The following is a 21,918-nucleotide window of genomic DNA, read 5'->3' as shown; positions in this document are numbered from 1 at the left end:
TCCTGTTTCAGCCTCCCAAGTAGGTGGGACTACAGGCGCCCGCCACCATGCCCGGCTAATTTTTTGTATTTTTAATAGAGACGAGGGTTTCACCATGTCAGCCAGGACGGTCTCAGATCTCCTGATCTTGTGATCTGCCCGCCTCCGCCTCCCAAAGTGCTGGGATTACAGGAGTGAGCCACCACACCTAGCCATTCCTTTTTTCCTTTTTGAGACAGGGTCTTGCTGTTACCCAGGCTGGAGTGCAGAGTGCAGTGGTGCAAACACACAGTTCACTGCAGCCTCAATCTCCTGGGCTCAAGTGATTCTCCCACCTCAGACTCCCGAGTAGCTGGGAAAACAGGTGTGGATCATCGCATCTGGCTAATTTTTTGTATTTTTTTGTAGTGATAGGATCTCACCATGGTGCCAGGTTGCTCTCAAATTCCTGGGCTCAAGTGATCCTCCCACCTCAGCCTCCCAAAGTGCTGGGATTACAAGTCATGAGCTACACGCCCCACCTCTTTCTTCCTTTATCTAAAACTGAAATCACAAATCCCTTCTCTGTGAAGCCCCTCCCACTCACCCAATACAGCTTATGCCTCCATCTTAGAGCTCTCTTAATATTTTATTTCCTCTCTTGCTATTTACATGGTATTATGAATATGTATGTGTCTTTGTCACGAAACAGAACTCAAGAGCAAGGCACATGGTGTCAGTCAGACATTTATTGAGGTGCAGGCATTGCAGAAGATGCTGAGAAAAGAGCAATGAACAAAAAAAGATGAGGTTCCTGTCTTCATGTTTATTTCTGATGTAGGGAGCCAGAAAACAAGGTAACACCCATATAAATATTCATTATATAGTGTGATTAAAAACTGAATAAGATAGGGAGGTACAAAATACAATACCAAATGAAAAACAAAGGTTCAGGGCACAATACTAAGCATGCCCCCCAAACTTCATTTGGGATTACTTTTAAAAAAGGCGGGGCATGGTGGCTCACGCCTGTAATCCCAGCACTTTGGGAGGCCAAGGTGGGCGGATCACCTGAGGTCGGGAGTTCAAGACCAGCCTGATCAACGTGGAGAAACCCTGTCTCTAATAAAAATACAAAATTAGCTGGGCGTGGTGTCCCACGCCTGTAATCCCAGCTACTCGGGAGGTTGAGGCAGGAGAATAGCTTGAACCCGGGAGGCGGAGGTTGCAGTGAGCCGAGATTGCGCCATTGCACTCCAATCTGGGCAATAAGAGCAAAACTCTATCTCAAAAAAAAATACAAATTTAAAAAATTAAATAAAAAAAGATAATATACCAGCCTGGGCAATGTGACGAAACCTTGTCTCTACAAAAAATACAAAAAAAGTAGCCAGGCATGGTGCCAGGTGCCTGTAGTCCCAGCTACTTGGGAGGTTGAGGTGGGAGGACTGCTTGAGCTCAGGCGACAGAGGCTGCAGTGAGCCATGATTATGCCGCTGCACTCCAGCCTGGGTGACAAAGTGAGACCTTGTCCGCCCCCCCACCCAAAAAAACAAAAACATGTTACTCAATAAACTCAATAGATAAGCGTTTAATAGCTACACAGAAACAGAAAGTTTAAGTGGGAGGGATCAGCATATTTAAACTGCATTCAGCTGGGTGATGAAGAGTTTAAGGAACCTGCATTCTGAGACTGTCCAGGGATCTGAAGGATAGTTTGGCAGAACCCTCCCTGGCCAGGTGGAGTAATCCATTTATATCTGTGAGTGGCTCCAAGAGGCCTTTCCCATCCTGGTACTAATAGGGCCTCAATTTTGTAGTTTTATAAACTCAAATTTTGTCAGTGTGCCTAGAGTTGACAAAGGTGATGACTGACATAGGTTAACCAAATTCACAAGACACTGCACTATCAACTAGAATGCAGTGTATTTATAGGTTTGTGATGAACCTATAAATTCCTTTCCAGGAAGAATAATATGTATGTCCTCTATCCGGAGCTCTCTTTCCCCAGTGTCAGGGTGGATGGGAAGGCAAATTAAGAATTAAAGGCTTAGACACCTGCAACGAGGCCAAACAAATTTTGAGAACTACTACTCTAGGCCAGATTGACTTCCTCTATTAACTTAAGTACTATATGTTGGGTTTTTTTAATGCTTGAACTGTCAGAGGGCAACTTAGTTTCCAAATTTCAGAGGTGAAGGAATAGGGGAAATCTCAATGTAGGAAGAAACTCAGTTTTCTCACCTAGAGGTAAGAACACAACTGAAAAGCAGAAAATCAGGCAAGGCCATGTCAGTAGGTCTAGAAAATGATAATATCACTGGTTTTGTAGGTAAACTGGCACTTAATGTCACTGCGAAGAATGTGACCCTAATTTCCAGTCTCTTTCCACTGATTTATGTAGTCCTAAAAAGCACTGCTCCCGTCTGACTCTGCTGCTAAAAAAAACCTTCAATGGATCCTTTACCAAATTAAGCTGACTCTGCTTTGGCTTCAAGTCCCTCCATGCCTACTGTATCTAACTTATCTGCAGGCTTTTTTCTCATGACTTCTGCATTCCTAACAAATTGGACAAGGCTGTTTCTCTTACACCTCTTTTACATTCCTTGATCCACGCCTTCACTACATACAGAATGCTTTCAACTACGCCTAGAGCCTTGATGCCCTTAACAAAGACGATAGCTTTTCCCTCTGAGGCCTCCAACACTCTGTGCCTCCCAAGGTACTTAACAACCCCTGCCTAACTACAATTAGTAGTAGTCTCAGTCCTTGACTTATTACTTCAGTGGGTATGTTTTCTGCACGATGCCCAGCGGGGTGTCAACATCTCCTACTTCTCTAATAGTTAACAATTACTGATTTGAAAGGAATGTAGAGAAAGCACTGGGTGTGGCTACCTTGCAGAGACCGAACTCATCCATTTCATCTGGGGGGATGCCATAGTTGCCGATCAGAGGATACGTGAGCACTAAGATCTGTGCCTTGTAGGAGGGGTCAGTGAGGGCCTCAGGGTAGCCGACCATGCCGGTTTGAAACACTGCAAGAAAGAGGCAGGGCTGGGCTCCGGCAGGGCACCCTTCGGAACACTCCCCGCGCGACGAGCACACCCCAGTGGAGGCTGCCTTGGTCGCGAGGGGTTTACGGCGCTGGGGCCCATGGGCACCGAATCGGGGGAGGGGGTGTGCTGGCGGGAAAATGGCGGGGTCTGGACGGGGAAGGTTGGGAGGAGAGGCGCATCAGAGCGTGGGATAAGGTCTGCAGCCTAACCGGGCTTGCTTACCCACTTCCCCGGCAGTCGACACGGCGGCCCCAAAGGGCTGGCCCCGCAGGACCGACCCGTCTTCCAACACTAGGGCCGCCATGGGAAGGGAGCTCAGAGGCGGGGGCGAGTACGGAGAAGCGGGAAGGACTGCAAACTCCACTGGAACCACGTGAGGACGGCGCGCCGGAGTCGGTCCACGTGGCTAACGGCGCGCGGCGCTGGGGAGAAGCCGGGCGCGGCAGCCCAAGAGCCTCCGGCGCGCTTGGCGGCGGCAGAGACTGCGGCGGCGCGGACACAAGCGGCGTGAGGGGCGGCGCCGGGCACGTAAGGGGCGGGGTCGGCGAAGCCACCGGGAGTGAGCCCTCGTGGTCTCCGCACTGCAAAACCAGGGGGAACCTGAAAAAACCGGCTGCCATAAAGCAGTCCCTCCCACCCCAAGCAAGAAACACGTAAAGGCAGGGCGCCTTTCCTTAAAAAGAAAGAGAGAGGGAAAAAAAAGTGTTTATTATAGGCAACAACACAAATGGGAACTGGTATTTGTCTACACCAGGTGAGTGCAATTTTTCCTCTTCCAATGGCGGCCTCAACCTTGAGGTGAATCCACTGGCCAAAGATGCCTTTCTAGGAAGCAGAGCTCCCTGTCTGGGCTAAGATAGATCAGATCGATCTTAGGTCAATGGTAAGACCTATGTGGTTCATGAAGTCTTGGCTTTTCGGCGTTGGGTCCCCCAAAGCAGAATGGAGATGGATAGAGTGGTGGATCCCAGAATCCCAAAGAACATAAGCAGTGAGAACGAGCCCTGTGAACAACAGACCAAAAAACATCCCCATACAACGTTACACGGAGGGCCACATCCTCACACCTAATTCTTTCCTAATATACCTATCACCTCGTCTAGGGCAATTCTATAGTTTTCCCCCTATAGGTAATTTGTATTAGCTCCTGGTCTTGTGGATCTCCTTTCTGAGAAGACTTGCTCTATGCATTCCTTGTATCCCTAGTTAGAAGGCCTAATTCCTCACCTGGCGCATACACTTGTATCCGTGGAAACCATCAGCACAAACACACTGCAAAAGACCTGGACCATCAGGTACACAAGATCCATTCTCAGGACACATTTCTGTGAGCCAGAGAGAAAGAGAGAACATCACTGCATACATCTCATTAGGCATATTTCTCAAATATCTATTTCAACTTAGAGTCTCTCAATCATTGCTAGGATAAAGGAAGAGGAAAGAAGATTACAGATAAAAACAGTAACAATAATGTCAGGCCTCTGAGCCCAAGCTAAGCCATCATATCCCCTGTGACCTGCACGTAAACATCCAGATGGCCTGAAGCAACTGAAGATCCACAAAGGTGAAAATAGCCTTAACTGATGACATTCCACCATTGATTTGTTTCTGCCCCACCCTAACTGATCAATGTACTTTGTAATCTCCCCCACCCTTAAGAAGGTTCTTTATAATTCTCCCTACCCTGAAGAAGGTTCTTTGTAATCTCCCCGACCCTTAAGAAGCTTCTTTGTAATTCTCCCCACCCTTGAGAATGTACTTTGGGAGATCCACCTCCTGCCTGCAAAACATTGCTCCTAACTCCACCGCCTATCCCAAAACCTGTAAGAACTAATGATAAGGGCCGGGCGCGGTGGCTCAAGCCTGTAATCCCAGCACTTTGGGAGGCCGAGACGGGCGGATCACGAGGTCGGGAGATCGAGACCATCCTGGCTAACACGGTGAAACCCCGTCTCTACTAAAAAAAAAAATACAAAAAACTAGCCGGGCGACGTGGCGGGCGCCTGTAGTCCCAGCTACTCGGGAGGCTGAGGCAGGAGAATGGCGTAAACCCGGGAGGCGGAGCTTGCAGTGAGCTGAGATCCGGCCACTGCACTCTAGCCTGGGCAGCAGAGTGAGACTCCGTCTCAAAAAAAAAAAAAAAAAAAAAAAAAAAAAAAAAAAAAAAACTAATGATAATCCCACCACCCTTTGCTGACTCTCTTTTCAGACTCAGCCCTGTGAGTCTGCGCCCAGGTGAAATAAAGCCTTGTTGCTCACACGAGCCTGTTTGGTGGTCTCTTTACACGGACACGTGTGAGACAAATAATATATCTTAAGATATCTTTTCTTTCAAAGGGGTTAGACCCCCAGAACTCTGAATGAAAGGCACTTAAGTAACTTTGTCTTTCTGATCTAAAGTGGAAAACACAAGGGAGAAAAGACAATTCCCAGAAGTTTGGAGGTAAGACAGCATACCTGGGTCCCCAGTGTTATTGCAAAGGTTCTTTTGCCCTTGACAGATTTGGTTGTCTATATAAGAGGTGATAGTATTCCAGGCATTAATTCCTCCAGGACAGTTGACATCTTGTGGCAGTATCCTAAAGAGAAATGTGGTCATAACATGCAAAGTTGCTAAACTCACAGCATCACCCTTCTTTGATTCTCTTCCCCATACCCTTACTCACAGAGTCTGGAGCTGAGTAAAGCCATGGAAAGTGTTGGCCAAGTCACCTTTGAGGGGGTTTGCTTGCAGGTCTCTGCAAAGCACACAATATTAGCACCTTCCCATCAACCTACACTATGTTAGCCTTTTGGGTGGGAGGCACCTAACTACTTACATGATGACAGTGGTATATGCCTGATGAAAGTTTGGACCAGGGTCCTCCAGAGAACAGTTCTGGAGATCCAGCCTGAGGAAATAAAGTAATCAATATAACTGTGTGTTCCTCTTTTTCTTCAACCACAGCACGGTTTGTATTTGACTACACAACCCCCTTTTCAGCTAATAATAATTGAACACAGCTGTGTTCAGAGTCACACACTAGGAGCTGTGGTAGACATTTTAATTCTGCATTATCCAATAGAATCACCATTTGCCACGTGTAACTACTTAAATTTAAGTTAATATACCTTAGGCTGGGTGTAGTGGCTCACTCCTGTAATCCCAGCACTTAGGGAGGCCAAGCGGGGAGGATCATTTGAACCTAGGAATTTGAGACCAGCCTGGGCAATATGAGTGAGACCCTCACTCTATAGAGAAAAATTAATTTAACCAAAAAATTCAGTGTCTCATTTGCACTAGCCATATTTCAAGTGCAAATGGAATAACCACGTTAGTAGCTACTGTACTGGTTAGTACAGATATGGAACATTTTCTTTTTTCTTTCTTCAGACGGAGTCTTGCTCTGTTGCCCAAGCTAGAGTGCAGTGGCATGATCTCGGCTCCCTGCAACCTCTGATTCCCAGTTTCAAGCAATTCTCCTGCCTCGGCCTCCTGAGTAGCTGGGATTACAGGCACGTGCCACCACGCCTGGCTAATTTTTGTATTTTTAGTAGAGACGGGGTTTCACCATGTTGGTCACGTTGGTCTCGAACTCCTGACCTCATGATCCGCCTGCCTTGGCTCCCAAAGTGCTGGGATTACAGGCGTGAGCCACCACGCCTGGCCCAGAACATTTTCATAATCACAGAAAGTTCTATTGGCCAGCACTGTTCTAATCGGTTATGCATCTATTGGGAGAAATCTGTGTTTCTTGTCTACATTAGTGAATCTCATATTACGATTTTCAGATCCACAGAAAGCCTTTAAATTAAAAAAAAAAAATGCAAGTCACATAAATGAAAGTTTTTTCCACATGTATTTTCTACCACAGATTGGTTGTAAACTGCTGGATCATGCCATATTATTTTTTTTCTTCAATATCAACTGCTATCCATTCCTTTATTCTGCAAATATTTACTGAGTCCCTACAAACTGCAAACACTGGGAGAATGTTAAAAAATATATAACACAGTATCTTAGCCTTTGAGTGGCTTACAATGTAGTTAGAGGAACAAGACCGCTGCCCAAAATAAAAGCACTGTAAACATTACAATATAAAAGAAACCACAGGATAGTGTATAAATATATTTGAGTGGACACTAAAGATTACAGAAAGTTTTTTAAGAAGGTATTACTGAATCGCTTGAACCCAGGAGGCAGAGGGTGCAGCGAGCCAAGATCACGCCACTGCACTCCAGTCTGGGCAACAAAAGCGAAACTCCATCTCAAAAAAATGAATAAATAATAATTAAAAAAAGGTATTACTCTGGAACTTAATAGTAGTAGGAAACAGTCACAAAAGATGTTGGAAATGAAGGATGGATATGTCCTAATTTGGTGGAGGAAGGCAATTTCAGGTATGGAGAGAGGCCTGAACAAAGATGGAATGCCATTGAGGGTAGGCAAATCTGGCTGGTGCGGACCATTATGGAGGTTTCAGTGGACAAGTAATTGGAAATAATGTTGGAAAAGGGGGTTGGGACTAGTGTATGGTAGTTAATGGTTTGAATTTTGTCCTGAGAGCAACAGTTACTAACTGTGGTATTAAAGCAAGAGAGTGATAATGAAAAATGTCGGTTTTCTGAAAGCTTAATATAGAGAGGTATTTAGGTAGATGAAGGAAAGAAGAGAATGGAAGCAAAACATTTTGAGTTTGAAGTAAGGGTGCACTCAGTAGGAAATGCTTAATAGGAAGCTACAGGTACTCACATGTACCTGGAGTGTGGAAAGGTAAAAAGACACTAAAGAGATCTAGTTTTGGTAGACATTTGCGTGATGGTTACAGCTGAAACCATAATAGGTGGATTCTTAAAATAATATAAGGGTAGAAAAGCAGCCAGACTAAGGAATGGCCTGTATCCAGTATCTAGGGATGTCTTCCCCTCACCCCAAGATGGTGCCCTTCTGATTCAGGCAGCAACGGGCATGCAGCATTAGTTCTCGTGTCGTTTTACAATAAAGAGCCACTTTTGACAAATTTTGCACACTCCCTGGACATTGAGTGCATATCTGCAGAAGAGAAAGAAACATTAGAACTCCTGAAAGAAAAGCCAAGAAAAGAACAAACGGCTATCAAGAATTAACTGCCAGTACACGTTTCCAGAATTCCTCTAACATGGGGCCGATAAATGGATAAATGGCTCGTGTCCTACCCTTGTAACAGGCTAGGCTAGGAGATGCCATGTCTTCCCCTAGAGTCCGGCGCCGAATCAGCTCTCCAGACACTTTCAGTACCAGACATCAGCCAGGGAAGGTCCTCATCTCTGAAGATCACTATTCAAACATATTTATTATGCTCTCTGCAAAGACTTCTCAAGTCCCAGTTTGGCCTGGTTTAAAAGGACCGGAGGTAGGTAAATAACTCATCAAGCATTACAAAACAAAGTACAGCCCTACCACTGCACGATATATGGTGTTCGGGCGTAGAGAGCTTTCACAAGAGCCAGAGGACCCGTCTGTAGAAATAACTTAAAGTTACTCAAAAATTAAGGACGAGATCAAGTTTCACAGATCTTTGGAAGTTGGCAGGACTGGGGCGCCGAAGGCCTGCACGACGTGAGCACTCGGGAACAGGACCCGGCTGGGCAGGGTCGGAAAGGGTCAGGGACGAAATGAGAGCCGCAGGCCGGCCGAGGGGAAGGGGGAGCCGCGGGCGAGCGAGACGCACGGCTGGCGAGCGACCCTGCTTCAGCCCGACCTCAAACTTGCTTCTGTACCTCGGGTAGCGCCAGAGCCCTTTCCACGCCCAGAGCGAGGAGCAGGGCGGCAGCCCAGCGCACCAGAGTCGTAAGACTACCCGGGCCGTGAGGCGCCATTTTCCGCTCCCTTAGTTCTCCCGTGCTCACGCGACCCGGCCCCGCGGCCCCGCCCCGCAGCGGGTCAGGCCCTCTTCCCCGGGCGTGGCCTAAGCGACCCGGTCCATTCGCCCTGGGGCTGGCTGGGGGTTTCTCCTGCTCGCGGAGCTCTGCGCTGGTCTTCATGCGCCCCAGCCCTCTTTCGGGGACACTGGCTACCCCTTATTCCTTTTCCCCTTTAATGAAGGCGACCCCTGTCGCCGCGCGGCTTCCCAGAGCCGACTGCAGGCTCCCTCAGCCGGGTGTTCCCCGCGTCCGGAAGCCAAGGTCGCGCCTTCGAAGAGACTCGGGTTCCTCCATCCGCCCTCAGTAAACATGGCGGCGCAGCGAGCGGGGCGGGCAGGGGGCGGGCAGGGGGCGGGGCCCCCGCGGGTTCCCGGCCAGGGCGCAGCGGCCCGGCTCTGGCTACCCACGTGTGGAGACCGGGCAGGTGGGCCTGCAGAGCGTGAGACGGTGCAGAGAGGCCCCAGGGAGCGGCGTCTGAGCTGGGGCGGGGGCAAAGGGGCAAGGGGGCGGGGAGGGGCGGGGAGGGGCGGAGCGAGCCGGCCTCCGGCGTGGGACTGAGAAGATACGAAGTGTGCGCGGTAAGGTGGTGGTCTCCGCCGCGTAGAGGGAAGCAGGAAACCAGGAAAGAACGAGGGTGAGGGTGATGGAGGAGGGAAGGGCAAATCGCAGACTCCGGCGGGAGGGCAGGAGCCTGGATCGCCCCGGGCACGTAGTCCCCTTCACCTCAATCCTGATAGCGCGTAGCGTCCCGGAGCCTGGCGAGGAGGTAGGAGCGGGATAGACGCTTCCCTAATTCATTTTCTTTGCCTTCCCAGGAAAAGGGTGCGATGTTGATCTCAGGAAGCACAAAGGGATCTTCCTAGCCCGGACTAAACCACGGAGGTAAGGGAGTGCGTCGCTGCCCCAGGGTGGGCCAGCGCCCTGACTGAAGGACGCCAGGGGATCCCTGCTCCCGGAGTGACAGTGTTGGTTAGGGCCAGCCAAAAAGCTCCTTAATGCCAACCCAAGCGATCATCTCGAGTAGCCGACCCATGCTTCCCTTCCACATTCCCCCCATGGTGTCTGCCTGGAAGTTCCTGAAAGGTTTACGTTTAGCTCACTGGCAAGTTTTCTAAGGTGTTAGTAGCTAGTAGCATTTTGAGGGCCCCTAAAGCCTTTCACACCTTGAGGAATTATAAGCTCCAGGATAGATTTTGAGGGAATCTTTTTGGAACAGTTAGTCTTGCAGTGGTCTCATTGCGTTTTGTAGGAGTCAGTATGATCCACTGCAGTGTGTGACCAAAGTGAGTTCAGGTTTTTTTTTTTTTTTTTTTTTGGAGAAGGAGCCTCACTCTGTCGCCCAGGCTGGAGTGCAGGGGCACGATCTTGGCTCACTGCAAGCTCCGCGTCCCGGGTTCACGCCATTCTCCTGCCTCAACCTCCCGAGTAGCTGGGATTACAGGTGCCCGCCACCGCGCCCGGCTAAATTGTATTTTTAGTAGAGATGGGGTTTCACCGTGTTAGCCAGGATGGTCTTGATCTCCTGACCTCGTGATCCGCCCGCCTTGCCTCCCAAAGTGCTAGGATTACAAGTGTGAGCCACGGCGCCTGGCCGAGTTCGGGTTTTTAAAAGGGGTCCCACATCACGCGTGTAATCCCAGCACTTCGGGAGGCCGAGGCAGGCGGATCGTGAGGTCAGGAGTTTGAGATCAGCCTGGCCAATATGGTGAAGTCCCGTCTCTACTAAAAATACCAAAAAAAAAAAAAAAAAAAAAAATTAGCTGGGTGCGGTAGCACATGCCTGTAGTCCTAGCTACTCAGGAGACTGAGCCAGAAGAATCACTTGAACTCAGTATGAAGAGTAACATACTGAAGAACTCAGTATGAAGAGTATGCAGTGAGCCGAGATCGTGTCACTGCACTCCAGCCTGGGTGACAGAGTGAGACTCCGTCTCCAAAAAAAAAGGGGCATTCCCACAATCTGCTGTTTGTGCCTTAGTGTGTTATAGTTGTAGTGAAACAACAGCTAGCTCTTCCTCTTGGCCCCCCTCTTTCTGGAGAAATGTAAGTCCATAGGTTTGGATCAATGTAGAGTTTTTAGAAAACCATAGATCTGTTCTCAGAATCTGGTCTGTTGCTAGGTCAGGTTTTTCCTGTCTTCCCTGGGGCTCTCTCAGGCCATCCATGAGAATTCTCCATACATCATGCAAATAGAATTTTATCAGGAAGTCCCATCAGCAGAGTGTCTTTATTTCTGTACCTCCGTTTCCCACACTGGGACTTTCCTTCCTGTCTCTGGCCACCTACCTATCTATACCACTAACCCTATAGTGTTCTGTGTTCTTTGCACACAGCAGACATGTTTTCTCTTACTCCCCAGTGGTTCCCATCATCTCTATCATAGCAGCAAAAACTTGCCAAGGACAATGAGAAAACTCAGGGTGTTGCAATGTGCAAAGGCCCAAGGCATGTTTAGGTTAAACCAGAGTTTAAGCCTGTTGGGAATCTTGTAGACATGTGATCCAAGAGTTGCCAGCTCTTATTTTCCCTCTTTATTGGCCCCAAGAGGTTCAGAGTTCAGGTTTAGTCTGCATGAGGCCATATCTTGCCAGCCAGACAGTGTCTGCCCAAGAACACACTGTGGGAGAGCCGAAAGAGAGCCTAATCTTTCTCCTAGTGGGCAAAAGCAGAAGACACACTTTATGTTAGTCTGTCTCTTGATTAGCTGAAATCTAAACTATGTCCTGTGAATGACTGACTACAACACTGTGCTCCTGCCCTGGTTCTGGGAATAGTGAGGACAGGGCCGTTGGTGAACACCTGTCATAGCTGCAGACGGCACTGTTTCTTTCTCTCTTGTTTTGTACCATGCTGCATAACCTTGAGCAAGTTATTTAATCTCTCAGTTTTCTTGTGATAACTGTAGAGTATTCATGTCTTAACCTGAGACATGCTGTTTTGAAAGCGTTAGCTTCATTATGTGTTACTACTAATGTTTATAAAGCACCTCACACACTGCTGGGTTACATAGCAGGTGTTCAACAAATGTTAACTGTTGTCATGTTAGGCTGTCTAACTACATGGCATTCTCTGGTGTTTTTCCCCCATACCAGTAAGTACCCCGGAGGATTGCCTCTGAAGATAATGCGATACACATGGAGAACAGACAGGGTGGATGGTGAATCCCTAGACCTGGGTTCTAATTTACACTCTAACAATAGTAGGCTCTGTGCTTTTGTTTGGAAAGGTCACTCGAACCATCTGAGCCTTAGTGTGTTTATCTGTGAAATAGTCAGTGGTGGGGAGTTGGTTGTAATAGTGGTATCCAAAGATTTAAGATTTTAAATACTATGATCCCTTCCCTCTTTCTCTGAGGATTATGGTGTATTCTTGGAGGATTAACATTTCTTGTGTAGGAGTTAGAAAATCAACTTTCAACTTTCCCATCTTTTCAGTTCCTTCATTCCAACTCCCTTCCGCACAGAGTGCCAAGAGTACTTTAGGCTGAAAGCCTAATCCATCTAGGAATGCTGTTGAATGTGAGCTCCCTCTTCCCTGTTCTGGAGCCTCTAGGGCTGAGTTGGAGTTTGGGGCCATAGGGTGATAGGGCCATTTGGAACATAGCGATTGGTTCCCTGAAGGGGCCAGAACAAATGACTGCTGAGCTTCACCCCACCCCCAGTTCCTGATCTCTCACCTCAGCTACTCATAGAGCCAGATCCTCAGCCTCTGCAGCTCCAGGCAACTCTGCCTCAGAACAGGGATTGCTTCTCCAGGTAGGTGTCTGTCCCCAGCAGGATGCAACCACTCTCTTTGGCTGGTCCCTTTGCCTCTCAGCTCCCTGGCTGGGTTGCTTCTCTCCAAAACGGAGAATCGTAACTCTGAAACCCTGACTCCAGCATGATGTCCTCTCACCTTTCCCGTCTCACTTTTGAATCCAGCCGCTCTTGCTGCATCTGCTGTTGACTGTGGTGTTGCAGGTAGAGGGGCTGAGAGGTGGGTGGCAGCGAGTGCTTATCTAGTGGTGTTGGGGAGAACCTTAAGAAAGGGGTTTGGAGTGGTTGGCCTAGGGATGCCTGAAATGGAGTCTGTGGCTGCCACAGAGGCAGTCTCACTGATGATCAGTTAGAAGGGTGACACTGGGGATCTCAGGAAGCGAGGGCTGAGGCCAGGGTCAGTAGGGGAAGCCCTGCTGCCATTAGTCTCCATGTTGTGTTTCCTGCTGGGCTGTGGCGCCAGGCTGGGCTCTGCTGGCTTAGTGTATTGTAGTGACTGGGTCTGTGCCTTCAAGTGGGGTCAGGAAATTTTGCAAAGAAACTTAGGCTAGAGTTTATTTTTCTTTTGGTACTCGGGTGGAGACCTAAGAAGGTTCTTGAATTTCACAGCTCTGCATACTCCAAGGTCCTGGCCAAGTTATATTGTCTCCTGGCTGTCTCACTCTGATGCTTCTCCCTCACTTCTGTCCCCTACCAAACCCATACCAGGGCCTCCAGACCTTGAAGGGCTACCCCTATGCTGACTGGTCCACTTCTGATGGCATGTGATGTACAAGGCCCAAGGGTGAATGGCTACCAAGGCAAGATAGGCCTCACTAAGAGCTAATTCCTTTGCAGCTCACCCTGGACAGTATCGTTCCGTGGAGGAAGACTGTGAGACTGTGGCTGGGAGCCAGATTGTAGCCACCCATCCGCCCCTGCCCTGCCCCAGAGCCCTGGAGCAGCAGCTGGCTGCAGATCACAGACACAGTGAGGATATGAGTGTAGGGGTGAGCACCTCAGCCCCCGTTTCCCCAACCTCGGGCACAAGCGTGAGCATGCCCGCCTTCTCCCTCGTGGACTACGTGGTGTTCGTCCTGCTGCTGGTTCTCTCTCTTGCCATTGGGCTCTACCATGCTTGTCGTGGCTGGGGCCGGCATACTGTTGGTGAGCTGCTGATGGCGAACCGCAAAATGGGCTGCCTTCCGGTGGCACTGTCCCTGCTGGCCACCTTCCAGTCAGCCGTGGCCATCCTGGGTGTGCCGTCAGAGATCTACCGATTTGGGACCCAGTATTGGTTCCTGGGCTGCTGCTACTTTCTGGGGCTGCTCATACCTGCACACATCTTCATCCCCGTTTTCTACCGCCTGCATCTCACCAGTGCCTATGAGGTGAGCAGGGACGGAAGGGAGAAGCACGTGGGACACTGGGGTTGGAGTGGAGAGGAGGAACAGGGACATAGGAAGGACCTGGGACCCTAGACCTCCTCCACCTAATGAGAGGGACAGAAAACTCAGTTGTGTGTTTGTAATTCTTTCTCAGTGATGTCAGGAGTAGGGGCAGGATTGGAGAGGAGGGTGCTGTGCCGAGTGGGACTCAGAGTGGGTGTGGGTTGGATATTCCCTCGTGTTCCTGAGCGTCTTGAGGGAAGTTGTGTGTGAGTTGTCGGGGTGAAGTCAGGAGGAAAATCTTTTTTCTGTATACCCAGTACCTGGAGCTTCGATTCAATAAAACTGTTCGAGTGTGTGGAACTGTGACTTTCATCTTTCAGATGGTAAGCAGAATGAGGCTAGGAACCGAGCCTGGGGCATGTTGGGGGACCTGAACCCAAGTGTGCTGCGGGAATTGGAGTCTCCCCTGCTCTCAGACTGGCAGGATTGAAATTCCTGCTAGAGGGTCAGCATCTATGAGGCCCCCAGAGGCATCCTGCTGCCCATGCCTTCTAATTCCAGCACAGATACTATGGTGGCAGCAAGCCAGAATTTGAGAGAAGGAAGAGGGAAGTGCGCCTAGGTGAGGGGAAGCCATGGGCATATTGGCACTGAGGCCCATCTTTCTTCCTCTCTCTTCCCACCCTCCTCCTGCCCCCTCACATTTTTTCCACATGCAACAGGTGATCTACATGGGAGTTGTGCTCTATGCTCCGTCATTGGCTCTCAATGCAGGTGAGGAGTCACAGCGCCCCTGGCTTTCAGCCATGGCAGGCTAGGAAAGCACCTTTGGGAGAGGCAGATGGAGGAGCGTGTACGGAAAAGAATCTGACCTTGGATGGGGAATTAATTCACTGCTTGGGCCCTTGGGTGGGTCTCTACCAGGGGAAGGCTTGGTCCACCTCTATTGAAAGCTAGTAACGTGTTACCATGCCTATCCGAACTGGTTAATCAGCACCTTTTGATGGAGCTCTGCAAACAATTTTTTCCATTGTGGTGAATGATTTATTTCATTGTTAATGACCAAATGCTTTATCTCTGTGGCATGACACGATTGCCCTACCAGGGCTTCTCCCCTGGGGAACCCTTTTCCAGGGATAAAAATGTGGCTTCTATGCTTACAGTGACTGGCTTTGATCTGTGGCTGTCCGTGCTGGCCCTAGGCATTGTCTGTACCATCTATACAGCTCTGGTAAGTGCAGTAAGCCCTGGTGAGGGGAGGGGAAGGGATGAAGTAAGGAGGGGAGATGGGAAGAGAAGGAAAAGAAGAGATAAGCTGAGAATATAGGTGAGAATATAGGTGAAATTCTAGGGTGGTAAGAAATAGGATTTAGCAGTGGGGGTGGTATGTGAAGGTAGAGGATGGGATGGGAATGATGTCAACAGGGTCACAGCAATTACGTGCCTAACGGCAGGAGAGTCCCCTCACTGGTAGCATGTCCTTAGAGCGGATGGTTTCAGGAGTGTCCAAGGGAGAGAATATAGTCATGGGTTCTTAGTTTCTGTTTCTGATTGGGTCAGTAAAGCCCCTTCCTCATCTCTCTTTTATACTTAACACCAGAGATAGAAACTAAAAACTGGCTTCCGGCTGCAAAAAGCCTAAAACAAAACAAAATGGAACAACAATAAGGCGGGTTGGACGAGCTGGGTTTAGAAGGCCTCTGGCAGGTTTGCTGTGCTTTCCTTGCAGGGTGGGCTGAAGGCCGTCATCTGGACAGATGTGTTCCAGACAGTGGTCATGTTCCTTGGGCAGCTGGCAGTTATCACCGTGGGGTCAGCCAAGGTGGGCGGCTTGGGGCATGTGTGGGCTGTGGCTTCCCAGCACGGCCGCATCTCTGGGTTTGAGTAAGTATACCCCTACTCCTGGCTGGGGTCTGCAGTGCCTGGGCGCTGAGCCCATCCTAGAGGGCTCAGGGCTATAGTAAGCAGAGTGCAAACTGGGAAGCCTAAGGTGTAACAGCAGACAGCGGGAAACTGGTCCTGCAGAGAGGGAGGGTGATTACAGGTGCTCGGCTAGTGTTTATGGAGAGTCAGGACATTACCTGGGATGAGTACCTGGAACGAGGCTGGGGTGGAAGAATGGAGCCTCCCTCTAACTGGCTGTGCTGTCTCTTGAGTGCACCCAGCTTCTTGCCTTCAGTCATCCCCTTGGCCCTAGCAGTGGTGTCTCCTCTCCTGTCACTGACTCCTGTTGCCAAGAGGGCAGGAAGGCTATATCTCTGGGGCTTTGCACAATGACTGGGTGGTGTCTGTTACAGGTTGAATCCGGACCCCTTTGTGCGGCACACCTTCTGGACCTTGGCCATTGGGGGTGTCTTCATGATGCTCTCCTTATACGGGGTGAACCAGGCTCAGGTGCAGCGGTACCTCAGTTCCCGCACGGAGAAGGCTGCTATGCTGTGAGTGCAGCGACAGGAAGGGAGCAGAGCAAGGTCTAGGGGAAGGGGTTCCCCAGAGATAATTGGGGTGGGGCAGGATGCCAGAGTACATACATATCCACTGTGTTCAGGATGTGGGTCTCCTTTCTGGAGGTCAGGGGCACATGCCTGAGGGCGTCTGTTAATGCCGGCTCTCCTCCTGGCACCGACATCTTTTGCAGCTCCTGTTATGCAGTGTTCCCCTTCCAGCAGGTGTCCCTCTGCGTGGGCAGCCTCATTGGCCTGGTCATGTTCACGTATTACCAGGAGTATCCCATGAGCATTCAGCAGGCTCAGGCAGCCCCAGACCAGGTGAGAAGGCCCTGTCCTGTTCCCTTGAGGGCAGGCCCGGCCCCACAATGGGAGTGTCTAGGTAGGAAAGGACTGACTATAGAAAGGACTCCCACCCTGGGTGGGAAATGATTGTAAAATCCTTTCCCACTCTAAGATGCTAGGAATCTAGCATGTGAGGATCCTGGTCCCTAGCATCTAACCACAGTGCTCATCCTACTGGGGTGAGGACCTACCCTTACTGACTCCCCACTGGGCTCCATGTGATCTGCTGGGAGCTGTCACATACTTGGTCTCACCTAACCTCTAACAGCCTCATTTCACAGAGGAGAAAACAGACTCAATGAGGTAGTCAGTAAGCAGAAGTTACACTGGTAGCCAGAAACAGAGCTGCGGGCGAATTGTGTCATTCCCTCTGTAGAGCCCATTTTCTCTCCACTTAATGTGTAGACACTTGGGTCAGCAGAGATGCCCCAGGCCCTGGCTTCCCTTCTAACGCACCCAGTCTCAATAGACTCGCTGGTGCACATGCAAAGGGAGCTTCTCTGCAGAGCCGGCCCTGGGAAGGCCCCTCTCTGATGACTGCTCTGCACCTCCGCTCTGCTTGCAGTTCGTCCTGTACTTTGTGATGGATATCCTGAAAGGCCTGCCGGGCCTGCCAGGGCTCTTCATTGCCTGCCTCTTCAGCGGCTCCCTCAGGTACCCCCTTTGACCATTTCCCTCAGACCTGGTGCACCTGACCCCTGTTGGGTACAAGGTGATGGGTGGAGCGGGGTGGTGGCGGACGGGGAGTCCCAGTCACAGTGAGTCTCTCACTGTGTCTGTCCCATCTGTGTGGATGACAAGGGATAGCTCATCTTTGTAGGCCAGAGCACATTTTCTCTTAAGAGATACCCCTGTTTTGGTTAAGAGTTCTTTTATGGTACCAGAAATTGATCTGCTCAAATGAAACCCATATCCACATTCAAAAAAGGACTGTGTCCTTGCCTTCCAGGCCCGCTCTGAGGTGGTGTCAAGTCCAACTATGAGGAGGTTTCTTGGTGGTACCTGTCATCTCCCCTTTAGGATACCATTTCCTCCACAGAGTCCCACAGAGCTGACAATTTTGCCTCGCTCAACTTCTCATCCTCTTCTTTTTCAGCACTATATCCTCTGCTTTTAATTCATTGGCAACTGTTACGATGGAAGACCTGATTCGACCTTGGTTCCCTGAGTTCTCTGAAGCCCGGGCCATCATGCTTTCCAGAGGCCTCGGTGGGGTTATGCTTCCTCATCTCTTCAGTCTGGGTCTTTCTAAGCTACACCCTGACCACTGTCATCAGTCTGCTGTAAAACACCCACTTTATTCGGGGCTCAGCACTTGCCTAACGAGGCACACAACCTTCCCTGCATGCATGGTTGTTTACATCTCAAGGCATGTCCTAGGGAGGTTTCTGAGTCACATAGGAGTGAGGACTTGGTGGGAGGAAGCTGCAGCATGATGTAATATGCCTTTTGTGTCAAAGGAGACAGAGATGGTAGTTTGGCTGCGCAGGGAGCCTTGCTTTATTCCATTGCTTGTGTTAACTCACACCTTCTTGTTTCCTCTCCTCTCCTTTACCCCCAGCCTTTGGCTATGGGCTACTTTGTCTAGGAATGGCCTATATTTCCTCCCAGATGGGACCTGTGCTGCAGGTAATAACTGTAGAGGGTAGGAAGCGATTTTAAGGGAGAGAAGGGATTGATTGAAACAGGAAGTTGAGAAGGGCAGCTATATTGAGGGGAATGACCGGGGGCCAGGTGTAAGAGATTCCCCTTTGATGGACCATCTTTACTGTGAACAGACTTCCAAGCAGCCAGAGGACCCAGGGTCATTCCTGGGATATTGTAGGCCAAGAGAGAGCCTCAGAGGAGAACCCAAAACACATCCCTCTCCATCAGCCCCCCATCAGCCTTTCCTGCCCTCTAGAGTCTTTTTTTTTTTTTTTTTTGAGATGGAGTCTCATTCTGTTGCTCAGGCTGGAGTGCAGTGGTGCGATCTCGGCTGACTGCAACCTCCGCCTCCTGGGTTCAAGTGATTCTCCTGTCTCAGCCTCCCAAGTAGCTGAGGGACTATAGACATGTGCCAGCATGTCTGTATAATTTTTGTATTTTTAGTAGAGATGGGGTTTTACCATGTTGGCCAGGCTAGTCTCGAACTCCTGACCTTAGGTGATCCTCCCGCCTCGGCCTCCCAAACTGCTGGAATGATAGGCGTGAGCCACTGCCCGGCAACCTCTGGAGTTCTGATTGTTCCCATAGAAGAGATAGATCTGATGAGTGGGGCTCCAAGGCCATGGCGGGTGGCTGTGCTCTATGGTGAGTATGGGCATTTCTGAGTCTGTATTCTTTTTTATTTTCTTCTTGCCCGGTCCTCCTAGGCAGCAATCAGCATCTTTGGCATGGTTGGGGGACCGCTGCTGGGACTGTTTTGCCTTGGAATGTTCTTTCCGTGTGCCAACCCTCCTGTGAGTGATGCATCTGGACCCACAGTCATGTGTAGCGGGATGGGCCTGTGGGTTGGCAGGGCTCTCACCAGGAGACCTGAGGACTGCTGCGAGGGCTGGCAGGGCTGGCCTTGTGACAGGTGTGCACCATGTCTCGTCAGGGTGCTATCGTGGGCCTGTTGTCTGGACTTGTCATGGCCTTCTGGATTGGCATCGGGAGCATCGTGACCAGCATGGGCTCCAGCATGCCACCCTCTTCCACTAATGGGTCCAACTTCTCCCTGCCCACCAATCTAACCGTTGCCACTGCGACCACACTGATGCCCTTGACTACCGTCTCCAAGTAAGGCAGGGCTTGCTGTCTTTCCCCTTGTTTTCTCAAAGCCCTCCTTTGAGTTTGAGGGCTTTCACAGGGGTCTTCTAAGGGATGGGCCACCAGAGGCTCCAGGGAAATGTTGGGTATTGGGTCCCAAGACCCTGGGACCATGCGGGCAAGGAGAAACTGGTGCCCAAGGAATGCCCTGCCAATGAATTGCTAATTGTCTTCCCCTCTGCTCTTCCCAGGCCTACAGGGCTGCGGCGGTTCTATTCCTTGTCCTACTTATGGTACAGCGCTCACAACTCCACCACAGTCATTGTGGTGGGCCTGATTGTCAGTCTACTCACTGGTGAGGGTGTGGGATTGTGGTGCAGACGAGCACCGAGGGGTTAACAGAGGGCCCTAAGGGACTCTACCATCTAGGGAGAAATGTTCCTGCCCTCTGAGCTTTTGGGTGTCAGTAGCTGTCAGGCTTTTCCACTGGGATGTAGGATGTGGGTGGGGGCTGGGGTATCTGGGGGCCAAGGGAGGACATGGGGCCCGCTGCTGTGGATGGTTCCACGCAGAGACTCAGAAGCACGTTTCCCTTCAGGGAGAATGCAAGGCCGGTCCCTGAACCCTGCGACCATTTACCCAGTGTTGCCGAAGCTCCTGGCCCTCTTGCCCTTGTCCTGGCAGAAGCGGCTCCACTGCAGGAGCTATGGCCAGGTAGCACCTAATGTCCAAGTGACCCCTCCCATCCCTCTGCAGATGCCACTGACTTCTACCCCTTCTACCCCTTTTCTCTGCTCCTGCCCCCGGTGCCCCTCTCAGGATCAGCTAAGCCTAGGCTGTCCCCACACAGCTGTCTCAGGTTCTACCCACAGGGCTGCCCTCCCTTGGTGGGGCAGAAGGATCTCAGGGCTCAGGGGAGCTCAGCCCCAGCCTGGGCTGGTCAGCTCCCCTCCCCAGCCCACTCTGCGCTCCCCACTGTGCTGTGCTCTCCCTCTTTTCCCCCCATTCTCCCTCCCACACCCAGCCTTGCTGGGCTGCCTTCTAGCGGGGATGTTTTCTGTGTGAATCCTGTCACCACCTGTCGTCCATCTTCACCAGTTCCACCCCTTTGGCTTTGTGTTTGTAGGACCACCTCGTGGACACCGGCGTGTTTCCTGAGAAGCCGAGGAATGGTGTGCTGGGGGACAGCAGAGACAAGGAGCCCATGGCCCTGGATGACACAGCTTATCAGGGGAGCAGCTCCACCTGCATCCTCCAGGAGACCTCCCTGTGATGTTGACTCAGGACCCTGCCTCTGTCCTCACTGTGCCAGGCCATAGCCAGAGGCCACCCTGTAGCACAGCGATGAGTCTTGATGTGTTCTGCAGGGACAGGTCTGGATGATCTAGCTCGTACCAAAGGACCTTGTTCTTCCCTGCAGGAGAAGCTGTCACATCTCGAGCTGTGAGGCACCGTTTCTCTCTCGCTTGCCAATCTTTTTTTAAAGGATGAGGCTCGTAGGGAGCAGGATCATGCCAGAAATAGAGATAGAAGTGCATCCTCTGGGAAAAAGATAATGACTTCTGATTCAACATAGCCAGAGTCCTTTGAAGTAAATGGCTAGAAACAGCACTCTGGTTATAACTGCCCCAGGGCCCGATTCAGGACTGACTCTCCACCATAAAACTGAAAGCTGCTTCCCTTGTAGTCAGTCTGCATCTCAGTACCAGTTCTGCCAGCCACAGTGAGCCCGTTACTACTTTCACATTGTCTGTGACACTCAAGCCCCTCTCATTTTTATCTGTCTACCTCCATTCTGAAGAGGGAGGTTTTGGTGTCCCTGGGCCTCTGGGAATAGAAGGTCCATTTGTCTCCTTTGTGTAGAGCAAGCAAGTTTTCTGCCTCACTTTCTCCGTCCTCCACCTCTGAGATGGACACTTAGAGACAGGGCAAATGTGGGTCCAAGAAACCAGGGCCATGACCGGGTCCACTGTGGAGCAGCCATCTATCTACCCGACTCCTGAGCCAGGCTGCCGTGGTGTCATTTCTGTCATCTGTGCTCCGTTTCCTTTTGGAGTTTCTTCCCCACATATCTATTCCTGGGGAATAAAAACTACCATTGGACCTAGAATTTGGGCTCCTGTACTGTCTCCACCTGCTCTTGTCCACCCCACTGCATCCCCTGGTGAGGATAAGGAGTCCCATCCTATGTACAGGTCACCTTCCTGTGCTCAGGAGGGGGGCTGCGGCTTCAAGTCTCTGCTGTCCCCGTGTCTGCAGGGGACAGCGTTGTGCTCACCAGGGTGGAAGATACACACCCTCTCCTAAGGCTTCTCATCCCCTGGGGCTTACTTAGTCACTCCCTTCTCCGGCCCCACTTTCCCTTTGCC

General features: G+C 50.5%; 3 protein-coding genes across 9 annotated transcripts in view; 1 reads left to right on the top strand and 2 right to left on the bottom strand.

Moving 5' to 3' along the window:
• LOC105479760 (carbamoyl-phosphate synthetase 2, aspartate transcarbamylase, and dihydroorotase) overlaps window positions 1-3,576 on the bottom strand; it is a 29,204-nt gene extending 25,628 nt beyond the window's left edge. For both annotated transcript variants that reach the window (XM_011737992.3, XM_011737994.3), the window contains exons 1-2: window positions 3,239-3,576; window positions 2,856-2,995 (exon numbers count right to left, since the gene is read on the bottom strand). In XM_011737992.3, coding sequence (XP_011736294.2) covers window positions 2,856-2,995; window positions 3,239-3,320 — 222 coding nt within the window. In that variant the 5' untranslated portion in view covers window positions 3,321-3,576. The remainder of the gene's footprint in view (window positions 1-2,855; window positions 2,996-3,238) is intronic.
• Window positions 3,577-3,705: 129 nt separating this feature from the next.
• LOC105479759 (all-trans retinoic acid induced differentiation factor) lies at window positions 3,706-9,019 on the bottom strand. 2 transcript variants are annotated; one of them, XM_011737988.2, is made up of 7 exons: window positions 8,756-9,019; window positions 7,927-8,048; window positions 5,836-5,907; window positions 5,683-5,754; window positions 5,474-5,595; window positions 4,244-4,341; window positions 3,706-4,020 (listed from the first exon to the last, which is right to left on the bottom strand). In XM_011737988.2, exons 1-7 carry the CDS (start codon window positions 9,017-9,019, stop codon window positions 3,916-3,918), a joined length of 855 nt encoding a protein of 284 aa, XP_011736290.1. In that variant the 3' UTR covers window positions 3,706-3,915. The 2 variants fall into 2 exon arrangements, with proteins under 2 accessions (XP_011736290.1, XP_011736291.1); XM_011737989.3 differs by lacking the exon at window positions 8,756-9,019 and adding an exon at window positions 8,192-8,733.
• On the top strand, window positions 8,364-21,659 carry LOC105479758 (solute carrier family 5 member 6). Of its 5 annotated transcripts, none has more exons than XM_011737987.3 (17): window positions 8,364-8,388; window positions 9,715-9,781; window positions 13,492-14,024; window positions 14,342-14,407; window positions 14,747-14,798; window positions 15,188-15,255; window positions 15,754-15,908; window positions 16,322-16,462; window positions 16,663-16,792; window positions 17,382-17,470; window positions 17,913-18,025; window positions 18,378-18,445; window positions 19,171-19,257; window positions 19,398-19,579; window positions 19,801-19,904; window positions 20,148-20,263; window positions 20,676-21,659. In XM_011737987.3, exons 3-17 carry the CDS (start codon window positions 13,632-13,634, stop codon window positions 20,820-20,822), a joined length of 1,911 nt encoding a protein of 636 aa, XP_011736289.2. In that variant the 5' UTR covers window positions 8,364-8,388; window positions 9,715-9,781; window positions 13,492-13,631; the 3' UTR covers window positions 20,823-21,659. The 5 variants fall into 5 exon arrangements, with proteins under 5 accessions (XP_011736289.2, XP_011736287.2, XP_011736288.2 ...); XM_011737985.3 differs by lacking the exon at window positions 8,364-8,388 and adding an exon at window positions 9,068-9,202; XM_011737986.3 differs by lacking the exon at window positions 8,364-8,388 and adding an exon at window positions 9,257-9,323.
• The last annotated feature ends 259 nt before the right edge of the window (window positions 21,660-21,918 follow it).

Source organism: Macaca nemestrina, chromosome 13 (assembly GCF_043159975.1).
Source record: "Macaca nemestrina isolate mMacNem1 chromosome 13, mMacNem.hap1, whole genome shotgun sequence".
Taxonomy (NCBI): domain Eukaryota; kingdom Metazoa; phylum Chordata; class Mammalia; order Primates; family Cercopithecidae; genus Macaca; species Macaca nemestrina.
The sequence above is the reverse complement of the archived record's forward strand: the minus strand, read 5'-3'. Positions and strand labels throughout refer to the sequence as shown.